Source organism: Garra rufa, chromosome 9 (assembly GCF_049309525.1).
Source record: "Garra rufa chromosome 9, GarRuf1.0, whole genome shotgun sequence".
In the NCBI taxonomy this organism is placed as follows: Eukaryota; Metazoa; Chordata; class Actinopteri; order Cypriniformes; family Cyprinidae; genus Garra; species Garra rufa.
The window spans coordinates 25,880,161-25,901,414 of record NC_133369.1 but is presented as its reverse complement, the minus strand read 5'-3'; the positions used below and the strand labels follow the sequence as shown (position 1 = coordinate 25,901,414).

General features: G+C 38.2%; 1 protein-coding gene and 1 pseudogene across 1 annotated transcript; one reads left to right on the top strand and one right to left on the bottom strand.

The window, feature by feature from the left end:
* The first annotated feature begins 2,047 nt into the window (after window positions 1-2,047).
* On the top strand, window positions 2,048-4,015 carry LOC141343067 (C-X-C chemokine receptor type 3-like; annotated as a pseudogene).
* A 5,726-nt stretch (window positions 4,016-9,741) lies between these two features.
* On the bottom strand, window positions 9,742-13,917 carry cxcr3.3 (chemokine (C-X-C motif) receptor 3, tandem duplicate 3). Its single transcript, XM_073847592.1, has 3 exons — window positions 13,682-13,917; window positions 12,848-13,207; window positions 9,742-11,043 (listed from the first exon to the last, which is right to left on the bottom strand). Exons 1-3 carry the CDS (start codon window positions 13,697-13,699, stop codon window positions 10,270-10,272), a joined length of 1,152 nt encoding a protein of 383 aa, XP_073703693.1. The 5' UTR covers window positions 13,700-13,917; the 3' UTR covers window positions 9,742-10,269.
* Window positions 13,918-21,254: the final 7,337 nt, after the last annotated feature.

The window sequence follows — 21,254 nt, the reverse complement described above, 5'->3', positions numbered from 1 at the left end:
TTAGATAACTGCACCGACCCGATCGTCATATTACAATTACTCTAACTCTTAGTTTTGCATGACGACATGATGAATAGATGGTTCATTTTTAACAGCAGATTCAGCTGATCTGCTGATCATGGGCTGCTTTAAATGAACATTTATTTATAAAAACAATAGATCTCCTTTAGCCATATACCTACTCAATAGCATTAAGACATAGCATTACCTGGAATGTCACCATTTCTGTCGCTGCAACGTATGAAACTGGCCACACACACACACACACACACACACACACACACACACACACACACACACACACACACACACACACACACACACACACACACACACACACACACACATGTTGGGTTTACATGTTTTATGGGGACATTCCATAGGCGTAATGGTTTTTATACTGTACAAACCGTACTTTCTATCGCCCTACACCCACCCTACACCTAAACCTAGCCCTCACAGGAGATTGTGCATACTTTTACTTCCTCAAAAAAACTCATTGTGCATGATTTATAAGCCTGTTTCCTCATGGGGACCTGAGAAATGTCCCCACAAGGTCAAAATCTACTGGTATTCCTATCCTTGTGGGGACATTTGGTCCCCACAACGTGATGAATACCAGGTACACACACACACACACACACACACACACACACACACACACACACACACACACACACACACACACACACACACACACACACACACACAAATCAAATCGTTTGCTTGATGAAAAAATGTATTAAGCCACATTAGGCATTTTAGAATGTCCCAAAACCGTGCCTTGAACTATAAGCATTGACTGTATTTCTGTATACTTGAGTCCAAGCTCAAAATAAAACTCTATGAACTGCTCTATTGTGAACGTACAGAGCTGTATGAACCACTAACTTACAAGCTGTAAAGTAAACAGGAAGTGTTTGTCCGAAAGGGTTACTCCACCCCAAACGTTTCAAACCCGTAAAAGCTTAGTTTTCTTTGCATACAAAAAATATTCTCGTAGCTTCGTAAAATTATGGTTGAACTATGGCAGATGGACTATTTTGATGACGTCTTGCATACTTTTCTGGGCCTTGACAGTGGTATTAACCTGGCAGTCAATGGTTTTCATGGTTTTCATCCAAAATATCTTAAATTGTTTTCCAAAGACGAACAAAGCTTTAACAGGTTAGGAACGACATGGGGGTAAGTGATTAATGACAAAATTTTCATTTTGGGGTGGAGTAACTCTTTAACTGCAAACGTTTTGCAAGGGAACGCAAATATCTTTGCGAGAGAATGCAAAAAATTAGAAAAATTGAGTGTCATACAACTCTCACTGAAATTCAATGTGGTCAAGGCTGTAATGTCATCTCCCTTTAGTAAGAAAATCTCTGTTTCTGCCATGCACATCATCAGAAGTGCCCAATCCTGTTTCTGAAAATCAACAACCCTGATCAAACAAAGCTGTCTGTAATTATCAATTTGCAGGAAGGTTGAAATCCAGAAACAGGACTGGGCATCCCAATGCCATTTCAAATCTGTAAGAAGTTTTATTTCCAGCAGCAGAGTACAAAAGAAGATATTTTGATGAATGTTTAAACTGTTTTGTCTGTACGACAAACAAACAAACAAACAAACAAACAAACAAACAAAAAACTACTGACTATATTGATATGTTGTGGAGTATTTTGTGTTCCACAGAAGTAAGTAAGTACAGATTGAAATGAGAGTGAGTAAATAATGACAGAATTTTAATTTTTGGCAGATGGTCCCTTTAACTTAAGCTTGAAGCCTTAATGCCAGCCACCATGTCTCACCATTGCCCCCATCTGGTCAAAGTAAGTTACTTCAGCAAAAGTAATAGTGATAAACTAGAGGGGTGCCCAATCCTGCTTTCTGGAGATCTACCATCCTGCAGAGTTCAGTAACAGTCCTAATAGGGCTGGAGTTGCAGAAAGTTAGCAGCTTCTCTAGTTAGCAAAATCTCAAGACACTCTGACTCATTGCATTGAAACACTGTAATGACAATGGATGAGACAGAAATATATACTATTTCTAGTATTTAATGTAAGATCTTCCTTTTTTGCAGAAGGTGAATGCAGATACAAAGATTACCTTCAGTATGGAAGAAGTTGACGTTTCTGCTGATTATAAAGACTGCTACAGTGAGAATAATGAGTCCTGTTGCGAAGAACTTATAGTATGTGATCAGAAGTCTAGCATGTACTTTGATTCTATTTTCACTCCGGTCATTTACTCTCTGGCGCTGGTAGTGGGGTTGGTGGGAAATGGGCTGGTTCTTGTAATAGTGTGGAAGAAAAGGCAGAGCATGAACGCTACCGACATCTTCATCCTCCATCTGAGCTTAGCAGACATTCTCCTGCTGCTAACGCTGCCCTTCTGGGCCGTAGAGGCAGCGAATGAGTGGATCTTCGGCACACCGCTCTGCAAGCTGTTTGGAGCTGTGTTCAAGGTAGGCAAAAGTCCATGGGGTCAGTTTTTTTTATGGCCTTGTGTTGATTTTATAAAATTATGGGCCCACTGCTTCTTCATTTTATAGTTGTATGTGTATCTTCAGTGACTACATTGTATGAGTTACAAAATTCTATAGAATAGATATGCAGCAGCTTTTAAATTGTAACTTCTTTCCCCATTAGATCAGTTTCTACTGTGGCATTTTCATGGTCTCCTGCATCAGTCTTGACCGCTACCTGTCCATCGTCCACAGAGTGCAGATGTCTAAAAAGCGAATGGTGATTCATTGTTGCTGCCTGATGGTCTGGCTCTTCTGCCTTCTGCTCTCTATTCCTGACTGGATATCTTTTAAGATCTACAAGGACTCCAGACATCATGATAGAACAGAATGTGTTCCAGAATATCCGTCTGATTCTTGGCGTCTGGCCACCCGTCATCTCTTCCATATTTTTGGTTTCATTCTTCCAGGACTAATAATGCTGTTCTGTTACTCCTGCATCCTTCTGCGACTGCGGTGTGGCTCCCAGTGCAACCAGAACAAGAGGGTTTCCTGTTTCACCAAAGCCCTGGTACTGGCCTTCTTTATCCATTGGATGCCCTACAATGTCACCCTCATCATTAACAACATACAAACCAATGAAGCCATCAGTCCTATAAACCTAACATCTTGTGAAAACATCTCAGCCACACCTTTAGATACAGCTCTCACAGGTACTTCCATATTGGCCTACTTAAACTGTTGTGTCATCCCAGTGCTTTATGTGGGCCTGCAGGTGTCACGAAAAAGCTCTGTATGGTCATAGTCAGTGGACACCTCACACATCTGCTTTCTGAAACATCACACTGATATATGTACAATCAGTCCGCATGTCATCTTTTTATGCATACTTTAACATCTGTATCAATATTGTATCAAAGCACTTTGGTCTCATGACAGTGATTTTTTAATATGCAGACTACATAATAGACATGAATACAGTTGAGGTCAAAAGTTTACATACACCTTGCAGAAGCTGCAAAATGTTAATTATTTTACCCAAATGCAGTAAGAGGGATAATACAAAATGCTTGTTATTTTTGATTTAGTATACTGACCTGAATATGTTATTTCACATAAAATACATTTACATATAGCCCACAAGAGAAAATTATAGTCAAATGTAATAAGTTAAATTTACCCTCTTACCGCTTCCACTCCTGGCTCTTAATGCATTGTGTTTTCTTCTGAAGCAACAGTGAGTGTTTAAACCTTCTGTAATAGTTGCTTTTTTTGAAGAACAGCGGGCAGTTTAAGTGTTCAGGACAAACAAGGGACTTATGAACAACTATCACTAAACAACAACAGAAAAAACAGCTGTGAATCATTCAGGGTAACAACACAATATTAAGAATCAAGTGAACGTAAACGTTCGAACAGGGTCATTTTTATAAATGTAACTAATAATTTCTCTCGTGGACTAATATATAAAAGTATTTCTTTGTGAAATATCAAGGAATCATCCAATAACAAGGACTCCGTTTTGTTCCCCAAACTAATTAGAAAAACACTTGAACATACATTGTGATTCAGCTTGATAAGCACTAAATAAAATATTTTTGGGAAATATTTATTTGAAGTGTAATTTGATTTTTTTATTTGGCTCATGTGAGGGTGAGGTTTATGACTTATGCTGCAACCAGCCACCAGGAGGCGACTGAAATGTTTTGGATTTTGTTTTTTTTAGTTGCGGCACACTTGGTCCAGGTCAGGTCTGCAAGTCTGAAAGTGCAAGTGCATGTCTGCAGCCAGACCCTGGGGGTCGGGCCGTTGGCCAGCATCTGTCGGGCTAGTTTGTTTGGTGTGTGCCACGTGTCGGCTCTCACACCGATATATTCTTCTTAATATACCTACCTAGAAAGTTATAGTAAACTAATCCTGTGCCCCAGTCCAGACATCCCTGTATTGTGTTATTTAGTGTAATCAAAAGATTGAACATTATGTCTCTTTATTTATTTTTTTAATAAATAATTTTGAGAGCGGTGCCGTTTTTCACTTGAACACCTGCCTCCCAAAATGTCTGTGCATGGCGATTCAGTAGTAGGGATTAAATTTGTTATACCTCGTTTCGTGGCCACGATTTAACTAAATTAAAATGAAGAAACAAATTAGTAGGCTACAGCGTCCCCATGATTTACATAAAACGAATGAACCAATTAATACAAAGAATCCACAATTTAATATTAGGAAACGAGTGGAAAAAAAATAATAGAGGCTATAGCCTCTAGCCATAGACTATCTATTATTTCAGCATGTCACGTGTCGGGCTCCATGTTACAGCCAGGCACACATACACTGTAAATAGGTTTCCCCAGTTTCAACTTAAATACTTAAGTTTAGCCTTAAAATTTTAAGTCACGACAATAAAATTAGTTAAAATGACTTGTACTTTTAAGTTGATTTAACGTAACATTTTAAGGCAGCTGCTTAACTTAAGTTTTTAAGTTGAAACTGGGGAAAACTTTTTACAGTGTAGCCTACTACTTAAAAATGTGAAGCGCGCACGTACTCCACTACAAGTGAAAATACTCCCAAAATAACCACAAGATGTCACTGCTACGGCAACTATTTTACAGTGCATTTACATTTTGTTGAAATGTTTAAAAAAAAAAAAAAAAAAAAAAAAAAAATTATATATATATATATATATATATATATATATATATATATATATATATATATTTTCATATAAATCCATACTTTAGACCAGGGGTCATCAAACTTGATCCTGGAGGGCCGGTGTCCTGCAGAGTTTAGCTCCAACTTGCCTCAACACACCTGCCTGGAAGTTTCAAGTATACCTATTAAAGGTTGTATCAGCGATTTCTAGCCTAAAACATAAAGTGTCAATTTCAGCTGACCTTTCTTCACGATCTGCTCGCTGCCTGCCCCATAAATTGTCTGTGAAAAAAACGCGTCTCTCTGGTCAGCCTAGGGTCCGAGATTTGCCAAAAAAAAAACATCACAGCAACAGCGGATCGTGAAGAAAGCTCAGCTGAATTTGACACTTTATGTTTCAGGCTAGAAATCGCTGATACAACCTTTAAGACCTTGATTAGCTGGTTCAGGTGTGTTTGATTAGGGTTGGAGCTAAACTCTGTAGGACACCGGCCCTCCATGACTGAGTGTGGTGACCCCTGCTTTATACCCAATGACAATGCAAAAGAGATATGTGATAACTTTTCAGATTTGTCAAAACTTAAAAAAAAACTTCAAAACTGACACCCCCGCACACACATCAATCTACACTCCATGCACCATAATGACAAAGCAAAAACAGAATTGTCACAACTTCATAAATTTATACAAATAAAAAAATGAAATAACTACATTGCATAATTATTCATACCCTTAACTCAGTACTTAGCTGAAGCACCTTATAACCTTAAGTCTTTTTGGGTATGATGATAACATTTGCATATCAACATTTGGCAATTATCTGCCATTCTTCACCTCACCTTTTCACCTCTCAAGCACTGTTTGGATGAGGTCTGGCAGACATTTTCAGGTTTCTCTAGAAATACTTGACTGGGTTCAAGCCCAGACTTTGGCTGGGCCACTCAAGGACATTCACAGAGTTGTCTATAAGCCACTCTTGCAGTGTGCTTAGGGTCATTGCCCTGTTGGAAGGTGAACCTTCTGAATGCTCTGGACTGGGTTTTCATTAGGGCTGTTTCAATATTTTGGTGCACTGAGCTTTTCTTCTACTCTGACAAGATTTCATGTGTCTTCACTGAGGAGAGGATTGAGTCTTGCAACACCAAAGCCCAGATCGGTGGAGTGTTGCAGTGATGTTTGTCCTTCTGTAAGTTTCTCCCATCTGTATATATGGTCATGGAGTGCAACTAGAGTGACTGTCCATCAGTTACTCAGTTTGGCCAGGAGGCCAGCTCTAGGAAGAGTCCTGGTTGTTTCAAACTTCTTCCATTAAGGCTAACGGAGACTACGTGCTTCTGTGAAACTTCAATAGCAGATTTTTTTTCTCAACTCTTCCCCAGATGTGTGGCTTGATGCAAACAGGCAGTTTTTTTTTACCTCAGGGCTTGGTTTTTGCTTTGATATGAATTTTCAGCTGTTAGACCTTTTATTAAGACATCCAAATCATACCCATTCAGTTGAATTTGCCACAGGTAAACTTCACTTGAAGTGTAGTAACATCCACAAGCAATATAAATGCTCCTGAGCTAAACTTCAGCTTTCCCACATAAGGATATGAATACTGAATCATTTAAGTGTTTTATTTTAATACATTTGCAAAGATGTTAAAAACCTGTTTTTTGTCTTTCGATTATGGTGTATGTAGTGTAGATTGTTGTGGACTTTTTTTTTTATTTAGAGAAGTTTAACATGAGGCAGCAACACAAAATATGAAACAAATGAATGGGGTATGAATACTTTCGCACTTGAAATTGAGCTCAGATGAGTCCCATTTCTTGGAATCATCTCCACCTGTGGAAAATGTAACTGACTGGACATGATTTAAAAAAGGCACACGCCAGTCTTTAAAAATGCATTTCAGAGTAGAAGAAAAGCCATGAGGCCACAGGGCCCATTTTTATCACAGATTTAATTACACATGCTGTATTATAGAGTCATCACAATAAGCATAGTTAATTGCATATAAGTGCACAAATATGAGTAATTGACCAATATTTAGTTCACCTGCCCATTTTTATCTTGATAGATAATGGTAAAATAACTTGGCTTGCTGTCCTTGAAATAGTTTCAAACCCAAGGCTCAGCTCACGGCCCCCTATGATGGTACTATGTAAAGGAAGAAAGAAATAAGTGGAGAAGAAGGGGAGGTGAAGGTAAGTCGGAAGAATTGTCGCTGGGATGCTGAAATGACTGCTGCTTATGTACAATGATAATTATGATTGACACGACTGAATGATTAGGCTCCTCCCCGGCCTGCACGTGACCCAGTTCTCAAAAGTGGAAAAACCAGTCTAAGACATGTCAAAACAAGTTTGTGTAGACAGATACTGTTCTATTGCTCTCAACTAGACCACACACTACTTTTTAAAAACTGGTCCAGCCAAAAAAAGAACAAAAACATTTCATGGATGAAGATCATGGGTAAAGAGCACTGGTAAAAAAAAAATCTATCTAATAGCTTCTTCGTTATCACACAGAAAAAAGCTGTCATAAGCAGTAACACAAACACACAACATGACAGGAAATGAACACTTAGCACAAATGCAATTTTTCTTATACTAAAAGTAGTGTGAACATATAGCTGTAATTCTGAAAAACCATCACCTACTATCATTTTATTCTCATTTTCTTATTTTTCTTTATGTAATGGTGACTCATCGAAAATATCCAATGGAATATTATATTGATGATTATTTTGTCGCATGACAATGCAATCATGCTGTCCTCTTTACATCAGTGCTCACCACATGCTCTGTTTCACAAGAGGAACTGAGGCGTGTCACACATACATGTGGTTATTTTTGTGTGCATGGCTTTAGAACATATTACAATACAAAAAACTTTCCAAGAAACCAATCTATTCAAAATGGACTGTCTATTTGCTGAGTCATTGGAATTGATAACGTTTATTAAAATGTGCTCTGGCAGTTTACACATATGTTAAAAAAAAAAAAAAAAAAAAGTCAGTGCACTTTGTGTACTACACACAGGCCCTTCTGTTGTGCAGGATGATGACATCCTGAAAGTATTTCGAAAAAACACTACACTGCAGAACATTACAAAGACTAGAGCACTGCCCTGTTTTCTCTCTCTGTACACCACATGATGTCTTATCCGGGATATTCCACTCATGAGAACACCAGAGAATTTATGTCTGAAAATCCCAACAGTGGTCTTTCCCAATTGCTAATTCACCCTGTACAGAAAGTGCTCTGAATATCGCACAGGAAGAAAGTACTTCCTTCAGACAAGAAGAAGAACTGGTTACGCAACTGGGGAAAAGAATCCTTCATGACCCCATCTCACAAAAAAACTACACAAATGTCAAATAATTGCAAATCATCATTATTTGATGAAAAAGTAATTCTCAATACATTGAAATTTCATAAACTTATTAAAAAAACTGAAATGTGTACATTGCACAAGTATTCATACCCTTAACTCAGTACGTAGCTGAGTCACCTTTACAGCCTCAAGTCTGTGTGATAAGCTTTGCACATTAGCATTTGGCAATTTGCTGCCATTCTTCTCCTGACCTCTTAAGCTTTGTCAGGTTGGATGGGGACAGACAGACATTTTCAGGTTCCTCCAGAAATGTTTGATTGGGTTTAAGCCCAGGCTCTGGCTGGACCACTCAAGGACATTCACAGAGTTGTCTATAAGCCACTCTTGCTGTGTGCTTAGGGTCATGGTAAACCTTTTGCCCAGTCTGAGGTTCTGAATGCTCTGGACTGGGTTTTCATTAAGGCTATTTTTATTTTTTCTTCTGCTCTGATGAGTCCCTCAGTCTCTGTCACTGAAAAAACAGCCTCACAGCATGAGCAACAGCAACACTTTACTGTTGGGACGGTACTCTCTAGGAGATGAGCAGTGCCTGATTTTTCTCCATACATGATGCTTGGAATTGAGGTTCATCTGAACAGAACAGTTTCTCACAGAGAAAGTCCTTTAGATGCTTTGCAAATTCCAAGTGTTTTCATGTGTCTTCACTGACACATGGGTTGAGTCTTGCCACACTGCCATAAAGCCCAGATCGGTGGAGTGTTGCAGTGATGATTGTCCTTCTGTAAGTTTCTCCACATCTCCACATATGATCATGGAGCTCAACTAGAGTGACCATGAGTCACTTTGGTTAGAACATTAAGGGTAATGGAGACTACATATTTCTGTGAACCTTCAGTGCAGCAGAATTTTTTTCTGAACTCTTCCCCAGATGTGTGGCTTAATGCAGTCCTGTTTCTGAGCTCTACAGGGATTTATTTAATTATTTATTTTTACCTCAGGGCTTACTTTTGCTCTGATAAGCATTTCCAGCTGTTAGGCCTTTTTATTAAGATGTTTGTATATCCAAATCATACCCATTTAATTGAATTTGCCACAGGTTAACCTCACTCTAAGTGTAGTGACATCTACAAGCAATATAAATGCTCTTGAGCCTAAATTCAACTGTCCCAGATACTTAAGAATACTTATGCAGTGGAATAATTTCAGTTTATTTTTAATAAAAAAAAAAAATAAAAAAAAAAATATTGGAATGCTGAAATGAAATAAATGTTTCACACAATAGTAATTCAAATTATACAAAAGAATTAGGAAGAAAATATTTATTATCATTTATAATGATTTCATAACCAGACATCTGTTAATCAAGCGAGTGGGCACAGACAGAACTGGCCAAAATGGCCAAATATTGGCAGACAATATCAGTCTATTACTAAAAACATTGTTTCACATCATAATCCCATAACAGTTGCAGCACAGCAAATATAAATAAATATAACCTTTAACCAAATATAAGTAAATATTTCCCAGTAAAATCATTTGACAGATAAAATTAAACAGAATTAAAGTGCAAATGTGTTGACCAGCATTTCATGTCCTTCTTTTGTTTTATGTCCATCTTTTTCATTTCATCCTTTATCATCCATAATGAGAGTTTTTTTTTTCAGAATACATGTACAGAAACCTTTGGTGGACTCTCCATCACCCACCACTGGGTTATTTCATACCTAGTGATATCTTCTAAATGCTTACATTAAATAAAGTGTATATAAAATCCTTTTTAGGAATTATGTGACACAGATGGTTCAGCAGTCAATGTTTAATGATCCATACTTTCACGTATCATTATCCTGGAATTTTACTGTTGGTTTTATGTCATTCATTGGTTGAAGTGAACCTTGCTCCTCTTGAACAGAACCATTACCATTTACGTCACTAGAGTCCCAAAGCGAAACATCATCTCTCTCCGTTTTACGAGCACTGAACTTCAACATAGTCAGTGCGTGTCGCCGGAACTCTTTGGAGAGACAGAGGTAAATAACAGGATTAACAGCGCAATGGAGAAGCCCAAAAACTGCCGTTATTTTGCTAGCTGTCCACTGCCTCTCTTCACACTCTTCTCCCACTGCTGAAGAAATGCTGTTCATTGGCTGAAAAGTGTTCACAATGAAGGTAATGTTGTAGGGTGTCCAGCAGATGAAGAAAACCAGCACAAGGGCTCCAATGATAGCTGTCTTTTGGCCCTTCTTCTTCTGCTCACACTTTGGGTTATGCCGAATATTTAGCAGGATGAAGGAACAGCAGCCCAGCAGCACAAGCACCAGTAGAACAAAACTCAGAAGATGTGGAAAACGAGAGGCAAGACGCCAGGAATCAGGCGGGTAAAAGTGAATACATTCCATTTTACCCTGACCTGTGCTACCACTGATGGCGCTCAGAAAGATCAAATCGGGGATGGAAAGAAGCAGGGAGAGGACACAGATAATCAGGCAGCAACAGTAAACCACCACAGGCTTTTTACGAGAAAACAGCTGCTCTCCACAGACGCTGAACAGACAGCAGTCAACAATGAGGCAGGCCAATGTGAAGATACCACAGTAGAAATTGATCTGGAGAGACAAAGAAAAAGGGGAAACAGTTATTACTACAATACTACTATAATTGACTTTTCAGTACCTTTAAATGCATTCATGTTGGTTTCATATGGCTTACTTACTTATTATAATATTTTTTGTCATTTTTTGCATTAAGTATAAAGTAATAACATATTTACTTATTTTAAAAGTTTTCATCAAGTTTTTATCAACATGTTATATATCATATTATACTACGGGCCGTTGAATGCTTGAATCTGATTGGCTGACGAACATTCTAATAGTGTGCATTTTTTTTTAGGGAAAGGCACGGCGAACGTAGTTCCAGGCAGCCCTTGACCGCATTACATGTCTATATCATTTTGCCACATTTCAGTTATTTCAAAGGTCCTTACAGCCCAAAACAGCAAAACCCACAATGACACTGGCCAAACTAATAAATACAGTAAACAACAGGATAAAAACGACAGATTATTTTCATTTTTTTGACACAATTTTATGTTTTATTATGTACGGAAAGCACTTACTCTATTTCACCCACTCTCTCTCCCTTACAGATGCACACAAATACAGTTTGCACACACGTTAGCATACACGCTAATGTTGTTAGCGCTGTTCTGACGATTAACAACTTAAAAACCACATGACATTTCTCACAAGTGAGGAGAGAGGCAGACTTGAGAGAGGCAATTCATCTCTCTCTCGCTCTCTCTTTCTGTCTGTCAGTCTGTCTAAACTTCATTATTAACTGCATTATTTGCTATCAACGGCTCAAGTGTCATTACTAGGTCTAAAATGACGTTTTGGAATTAGCAACGAATGGCTGGATGAGCTGTGTAAAGAATGAATCCTACTCACAATAGTGTTTTAAGGACAAAAAAACTAAGACTATCTAAAAATATGTCATCTGTTCGGTGTCTTAAGGTGTGGTAACCGTAGTATAAGCGGAATAATTGACTTCGGTCCGTTGAATTCTATGTAAATAGACACTTCCCGTTGTGGCCGCATCACCACCTCGGGTGTGCATTATTTTCTAAGAATTCAACGGTCCGTCGTCAATTATTCTTTACTTAAATATCTTATAGTATTATAAGATTTAAGAAAAATAATAAGTTAAAAGCATCATTAATGTAGATCATTTTTAGGGGAGTCACACCACATGACATTTAAAACCTGAACTAACTTTGCTTTGTCATAAAAAATTATCTGATATTTTAGTCTTATTGGCCTTAAAACAAAGTCATGAGGGGTCTATTATTTTTGTTTTGTTTTTATTCTGCATGTTGGTGCACCAACAAATAAAAAACAACAACAACAACAACAACAATAAAAATAAATAAAGAAATAAATAGTTTTGACAAAACATTGCTTTAAAAAATATGTTTTCTTCACTATATTAAACACATTTTAGGCTTAATATTATAGGAAATGTGCACTGTGCACCAACTGAAATCCAAATAAAGTTGAATTATAATTTTTATATTAGTAAGTCTCGAGTGTCATGTCCGTAAATATGCTAGTAGATTTGAACTATACTTAGCATTAAATAAATGTATTTCTTTTTTACTAGGATCAAGTCACTTGTCTAGGCATGGATGTCCAAAATATGACCTTATAACATCAAGTTACTCTAAAAGATTTGTTTTCAACTCTTATAAACAAACAAACACAGAAATGCCATCAGAAGATCCTAAACATGTCATTCCACACTTTGCCAGTTTTTGATTTCAGAGTGTCATTAACTCTTTCACATCTCTTTAACCTAATGACATCTACGAATTTATCAAACCGACACATTAACAAGCCAACAGTAACTCACCTCAAACAGAAATCCAGACAGTTTGCAGAGCCCTGCACTCATGGTCCATCCCTTAACCGCATCTACAGCCCAGAGAGGCAGTGTGAGCAGCAGCAGACTGTCTGTTACGCTGAGAAGGAGGACGAAGATGTCCATCACACTCAGCTTCCTCAGCCTCTTAAACAACAGTATTCTCAGCACCAGTCCGTTTCCCAGCAGCCCGCATAAGAACACAACAGAGAAAAGCAGGGGCATGAAGACCACCAAGGCGCCAGAGACTGTGCTGGATGGACAGGCCAATTCTTTGTACTCATAATCATCATCATAGTCGAAGGTGTCGTTATTCTCAAACAGTCCGTGCAGGTCCACCTGCATGTTTGACTAAAATAAAAACAGACTTATCAAGGGTCAATGTGAAATCTGACAGCAGCTTCTCGTGATCTGAGCTGCCAACAGCTTTGAGTGTTTTTATGTGCAAGCAGTCACATGCTGGGCTTTCACATGATGTTGCAACAACAGTCAAATGGAAAGTAGAACTGTGGGTGGGACAGCTGACTGCTGTTGATAAAACTGGGGAGGTAAATACGCGCGGGATCACATACAAAAACTAACTAAATCGCTTTGACATTGCTTTGTTTTTAAGTTTTTGTTTTGCAAACCCCTTTAGCTGCTGTCGAAATATCAAATATCAGAAACTGGGTTTGTTTGCTTAGAGAGTTATCTGGTCAGAGATCCAGTTCAAGATATCTTTACAACAATGGCTAAACAGTGCAGCAGATCATATAGCTGAAACCGACAGAGACAGGACCTTACAACTTTAAAGATATGCATCTATAAATCTGAGAAAATACTTACAGGTGTTGCCATGTTCATTGTCTTTGTTTCTTTGTCTTCTTTTCTAAGCAGTCCGCATTTTCTTTAGTTTACGTAACCCGTCTATTGCGAGTATATTTGCTCATTGCAAATGTATGGTTTGGTTACCATGTACACACAGGGTGTAAGAGAAGAAGTAGGTAACGATGATCCTTGTTGATTTTCTTCGTCTTAGCCTATTACTTCATCCGGGTAGCTCTCTTCTTACCTACTAGAGCGTGCGCTCTGCCCCAGCTGGTTATACCTAAAAATATCTCACAGTCACAAACTTGGTAATGTACACATCAATCGGTGATTTCAGCAGATGTAGTGCGCCATCTAGTGGTTGATAGTCAAAAATGCAGGTGAGTTGAATGGAATATTCTCCACGAAGTATTTGGAAAAATGTGATTAGTGTTTTTTCCAGTTGTACATTATCACCACAATACATCAATATTCCCCAAACCTCTAATGCAGGACATAGAAGTCTATAGAGCGTTTTTATGATGCATCATTCAGCCATATTGGCAGCAATGAATATAAACGATGCCTGAACTGAATGAAACTCACATATTTTGCTGATTCTACCTGCTGAGATGGTAAACTATTGTCATGTTTTGGTCTGTACTTATCGGTCAGACCAGAAAAAAGTGCTATAGACTGGCAAAAGTCAAAACAAAACAAATCAAGGAGAAGAGTGCAAAAACTATCTGAGGAACAAAGACGTTTGTGGTTGGCCAAACTGAACCAGGATTTCCTTCTTGACAAAATTCATGTTTGACAACAAGTTATTTAGCAGCATATTAACCATGCAATCCATGCTGTTGTTTACATCAGAGTATCGCCAATATCGTGACGTAGCCTAAGTGCAAACTCTCTATATGGCCCTCGAGTTCCACAGTCCTGCAGTTTAGCTCTAACCATTAACAAACACACCAAAAGATCTTTCAGGACAGCTAGAACCACTGGTTTATACTGAAGAAATCCTGGTGCTTTTTCAGTGTAATTTGAACGCATTTTAATTTAATAGGCATTATGGGCATTTTTGATCAATTTCAGGACCACTTGATAATTATAGACAGGTGTGTTTTATCAGGGTTAGAAGTGAACTCTGCAGGTAGATCTCCAGCAACAGGGCTGGGCACCCATGTTACAAACCATCCAGTGCAAAAGATTCAAATACATACACTCTAAGAGTCTATCTACCATTAATGCAAAATAACACTTTGACACGAGTCTATCTCCCATTAATGCAAAATAGCACTTTGACACACACACACACACACACACACACACACACACACACACACACACACACACACACACACACACACACACACACACACACACACACACACACACACACACACACACACACACGCACACACATGTTGGGTTTACATGTTTTATGGGGACATTCCATAGGCGTAATGGTTTTTATACTGTACAAACCGTACTTTCTATCGCCCTACACCTACCCTACACCTAAACCTAGCCCTCACAGGAGATTGTGCACACTTTTACTTCCTCAAAAAAACTCATTGTGCATGATTTATAAGCCTGTTTCCTCATGGGGACATAAGAAATGTCCCCACAAGGTCAAAATCTACTGGTATTCCTATCCTTGTGGGGACATTTGGTCCCCACAACGTGATGAATACCAGGTGCACACACACACACACACACACGCACACGCACACGCACACGCATGTTGGGTTTACATGTTTTATGGGGACATTCCATAGGCGTAATGGTTTTTATACTGTACAAACCATACTTTTTTATCACCCTACACCTACCCTACACCTAAACCTAGCCCTCACAGGAGATTGTGCACACTTTTACTTCATCAAAAAAACTAATTGTGCATGATATATAAGCCTGTTTCCTCATGGGGACCTGAGAAATGTCCCCACAAGGTCAAAATCTACTGGTATTCCTATCCTTGTGGGGACATTTGGTCCCCACAACGTGATGAATACCAGGTACACACACACACACACACACACACACACACACACACACACACACACACACACGTACGTTGCATTAAACCTAAAAAATCTAAATGTATATGTTCTAACCATAAAATCTAAAATTCTTTCACAGCAGGTATATCTGCATAGAACTCTTAAGCCATCTACTGGCCTTAACATAACATACATTTTTACCTAACATAAACGTTATTTTACTTTTCTTTTCACCAGATGGCAGCAATCTGACACAAATAGCTACATGATATCTTCTCACATTTTCTCATGTTTCAATATAAGTGTTGATTATGTATAGATTCTTTCTTTCTTTCTTTCTTTCTTTCTTTCTTTCTTTCTTTCTTTCTTTCTTTCTTTCTTTCTTTCTTTCTTTCTTTCCTTTGTGAAGATAAAAGTTTGCATATTTGCTAATACAAATCATGGTGAAATAAAGACATTTATATGTGGCCCAAAAAGAGTTAAATATAGTAACCTGAATTTCCTTGAAATTTCAAAATAAGTGCATACTTTTATTGTTACTGCAGGGAAATTTGTGTTTTATCTTTTCATTAAAAAGTTGCACTTATAAACTTATAAATATCACATTTATAAATGTACATTTTCTGCAAAAACATTTTTTAGATTAAAACTTCTGTACATTTTATATATCGAATCTATTAATTTTTCTTAAAAAATATTTTTAAAGGTGCACTGTGTAATATTTGAGATGATCTCTAGACAGTGCAATATAATATACATAACTATGTTTTCAGAGGTGTATTAATGAACCATTATGTTTTTGTGACCTTAGAATTGACCTTATGCACTGAGCGTTCTTTAGATTAGAACTTCCGCATAAAGATAAGCAGCTCGTAAACTTCCGCTGAAGCTCATTTTATATGTGCTATATATTAGGTGGACACTCTTGAGACTCATCTACTGCCTTGTTCTTATCAGAAACTGAGAAAAACTGCATTTGCAACATTGTAAACAATTTTAGCAGCATGAACATTCAGTTTCATATTATTTAACAGCATATAATTTAAATGCGGAGCCTGGCAATCCTGTACTCTCCGTACCTGCATAGTTGAACATTTAAATGCTGACAGCTAAACACTATCATAACGTGTTTAGGCTAATGTTAGCTATACTTCTCTTTAAGGACATCTTAATCGTATTCTTGATAATCACTAACTTGCCTTCATAGTCATGAACACATTTCTAAAATCTTGCAATATTTTAAAGCCTTTATTATTTTCTAACTCTACAGCTGTGAAATAAAATTTACTTCAAGAACTCACTTTTCATTGACAAAACGGCTTCGGAAAAATGACTTTTTTTTAGGCTAAAATAATATGGAATTACCCATATAACCAAAAGATGGCAGCAGAGGATTAATTATTATGCAGCTGCCTTTTAAACTCCTTATATTTTTCAAGACGTCTTGCTTGTCAATATATATTTTAAAATTACTAGTATAATAAATTGTAGTACTTTTACCACCCTTAAGTATATATATATATATATATATATATATATATGTGACCCTGGACCACAAAACCAGTCTTAAGTCGCTGGGGTATATTTGTAGCAATAGCCAAAAATACATTGCATGGGTCAAAATTTTTGATTTTTCTTTTATGCCAAAAATCATTAGGAAATTAAGTAAAGATCATGTTCCATGAAGATTTTTTTGTAAAAATTCCTACTGTAAATATATCAAAATGTAATTTTTGATTAGTAATATGCATTGTTAAGAACCTAATTTGGACAACTTTAAAGGTGATTTTCTCAGTATTTAAATTTTTTTGCACCCTCAAATTCCAGATTTTCAAATAGCTGTATCTTGGCCAAATATTGGCCTATCCTAACAAACCATACATCAATAGAAAGCTTATTTAATGAGCTTTCATATGATGTATACATCTCAGTTTTGTAAAATTTTACCTTATGACTGGTTTTGTGGTCCGGGGTCACACATATATATATATATATATATAGTATAGCAAGTCATTAAGCTCACACACAAACAGTGTCAGGATTATAATCTTGTCTGTTCTGTTTTCCAAGTGTTCCCCCTGTGTTTCTAGTAATCTTGGTTTAGTTGTTTCCCCCCTTTGGTTTTGTATTAATTTTGTTCAGTCTTGCCCATATTTGTATTTCCCCCTTGTTTGCACGTTTGTAGCCACTCCCCTGTTTCTGTGTATTTAGACTATAGTCTGTGTCTGCTCACTCCCATTGTCCGTCGATGAAGTTACTTCGTGTTTCATGTCAGCTCCTGGATTTATGTATGTTTTTTTCTAAATAAAGTGTTTTTGTTTATACTTCCGTTTCCCGGCTTCTCCCTGGATCTCCACCACATCACCACCTGCACACGTTTTGACGGATCGACGGACCATACAAAGATGAACTGGGCTGAGGAATACCTGTTTAATCTCCAGCAGGGTGGAAGGCCATTGGAGGAGTTAGTAGAGGATTTTCTGAGCGTTTCACATCTGGTGAGTTGGAGAGATTCCATGATCAATGCCTGCTTTCTGCCACGCCAGAGTCTGCACGCAAAACAAATGTTCCTGGGCAAGATGGCTGTCAAGCCTGAATCCCTGGCCAAGATGGCCACCAAGCCTGAGTCTCCAGTCAAGATGGCCGCCGTTCCTGAGTCCCCGGCCAAGATGGCCGCCAAGTCTGAATCCTCGACCAAGTTGGCCGCCAAGCCTGAACCCCCGGCCGAGATGGCGGTCTCTCCCGAGCCCCCGGACAAGATGGTGGTCTCTCCCAAGCCACTGAACAACATGCCGGTCTCTTCCGAACCCCCAGACATGATGGACGCCGCACCTACTATACCCCTAATCTGTCTGTTCCGCCATGGCCTCCTGAGAGCACTGACCCGCCATTGGCCTCCCAAAGAATTTTTTAAACTGGCATTTGTCATTCTCGCAACGGTATACATGGATGTTTGGTCCTCTTAGACAAACACTTTTCTTCGATTGTGAATGGATTATGTAGAGAAAATGAACAAAGTACACTCATATTATGGCACAGTACAGTTGACCGGAAATTACTTGTTTCTGGCTTGTCTAAACATGGAAGTAATTCGTGCATATGGTCAATTAGCAGTTTATATCTACATACACCGCGGGTCCCCTCCATAGACTGTAAAAAATATGGACGTAGTATCCGTGGCGTCACCCGTAGGATTCTGAAGCGCTATTTTGAAGCCTGTTGTGGGCGGGATTCGGCCGTCGCCATCTTGGAATCGTGTCACCGCACGTCACTCCCGGATAATCAAAAATGGGCAAAAAGGCGGGACGTGGGTGGAGCTGGTTGCTGAAACCACGCCCGCCTAGTGCGACAGTGGTGACAACAGCAGCAATCCCCCTGTCACTCAAGTGGCCACGCCCTTAATTATGCTGAACTTTAAGGCTTAATATAACTTAAACGGATGAGTTATAAAAAAATTCACCCCCCTCACAGTTGACATGGGCAAAACTAGCTATATAGACCAAAACCATTTTTTGAACCAGGCTGTAAACATACTTTTTTCTGCTGTAAAGTTGGCCATTTTAACATGGGGAGTCAATGGGACTGACTCTCTTTTGCAGCCAGTCTCTAACGGCCAGTCGATGAATTGCATTTTAAGACACTTCCGTGTTGGTTTCAATAGAGAGAGCGGGAGGTTGCCCCTTGGTCCCCTCACATGGAAGTCACCGTTATGTTTCTACAGTAGCCCTGAATGGACAAACTGCTCTACAGATCGCATTTCATCACTGTTGTTCTTGAGAAAAAACACTGACACAATGATGATCAAGTAAAGGTAATATTCACAATAACATTGTTTTATTGAATGATTAAGTAAATATAATTCCTTAATTTACATTTTAAAAGAAACCTCATTATTCTTTGCTGTCTAAAACGAGACATCTTAAACATGTGTTTAAGCTTTAGTAACCATAGCTTTAGTAAAGGGAGGGGTGAGCCGTGGACTGTTGCAATCATATATATAGATAGATGCTTCATTAGCGACTGTTTCTATGGGCCGTTATACGTAAGTCATCCTCCATTTCGCAATGTTGTTGTTATAGGTAGACGTGCAGGATGAGACGAGACGAGACGATATAAGCAACAAACACTATTTTAATATAATTCTCAAAGATGAACAAGGCAGGAACAGGCAGGAACACAGATAATAGTCCTCACACGATTAACATTACACATTAACAAAGACCGACAGTGAACTTGTGATAGATTGAATGTTTGGATACCAGTTATGTTTAAGTGGTAAATTTATATATTTTTTTAATATTGCTAAAAAGTGTTTAATTCCATATTTGTTCTTAAAAAGGTGTTATGTTCATTTATTGAATTAATTATTTTCGCTTGGCATACCTGCGTCATGACGTCATTGCACGTTTCAGTAGGTGGCGCGGGCGTGATGTGCTTCATTCAGAGTAAACTCGCCACTGAAGAAGTCATCACTGCATCGCTGTCTTTTCATTTTTCTTTAATCATCTTTATAAACTTCTTTTCAGGTAAATGCAAAACAAGATGTACTTCTCCGATTAAGTATAAACACTGGGTAATATGATATTGATGAGTTATATGTGTTGAAAGCAGTTCGTTTTACATTACTTATAGTATGTCATGAGTTTAGCAGGCCTGAGCACATGGTTGGTATGAGTGCCTCGCGATTAGCGCGATAGCCGCTTTATGTGATAAAAGGTCAGTATGTCGATTCTATTTGTGTGTATAAAGGTTCATGACGTTGTTGCATATTTGTGAGTTATCTTAAATTGGCACGTTTGGGTGGTTTAACCATTTGGTGCCTGAGTTATGCATTACAGTTATCCGAATTAATCTTGTATTGAATGAAGTACATCAGATACGAGGGATTTAACAGCGTGTAGAGATGAACACATGGTTAATATCCTAGCTGTATTTTTGTATCATAAATCTAATTCTTTCATTTTTAAGGGTGAATATTTATGAAGATGTTAGATAACGTTTGGTGCTCATGTGTACATGTTGAACATCTTTTTCTGTTTCTAAAAGAAATGTGTTTTGTATGTCACTGTGTCAGTTCAAACTACAGCATATGGACTGTAAGAAGAGAGTTTGTTAAATAGACTGTTGATCGTATTTTCTTATTGCTACTATTCTGATGAATAGTGTTTGAAGTCACTCATGTTTACACTTAGTCATTACAGGCAAAGTATACTGTACTATGTTGATGCTGTAATATGCTGAGCTTTTGTTATGCATATGATCTTATAATTCATTCAGAGTAAACTCGCCACTGAAGAAGTCATCACTGCATCGCTGTCTTTTCATTTTTCTTTATTCATCTTTATAAACTTCTTTTCAGGAGTACTACAATTTTGGAGGCACCGCTGGGATTGATGTCAGACGGGTCATCCCTTGTTATCGTCAGGAACGCCCATTGACATCCATCTCTTAACTACCCAGATGTGGAGCAGTTGAATAAAGTGACCAGGCAGAGCTGACTGAACATAGCGTGCACGTGGGGTACAGCAACTACCAGAAGCAGCTGATTCAAGTCAGATAAGTCAAAGTTCACACACGAAACTGTAAACACTGCAGTCAAAATGGAT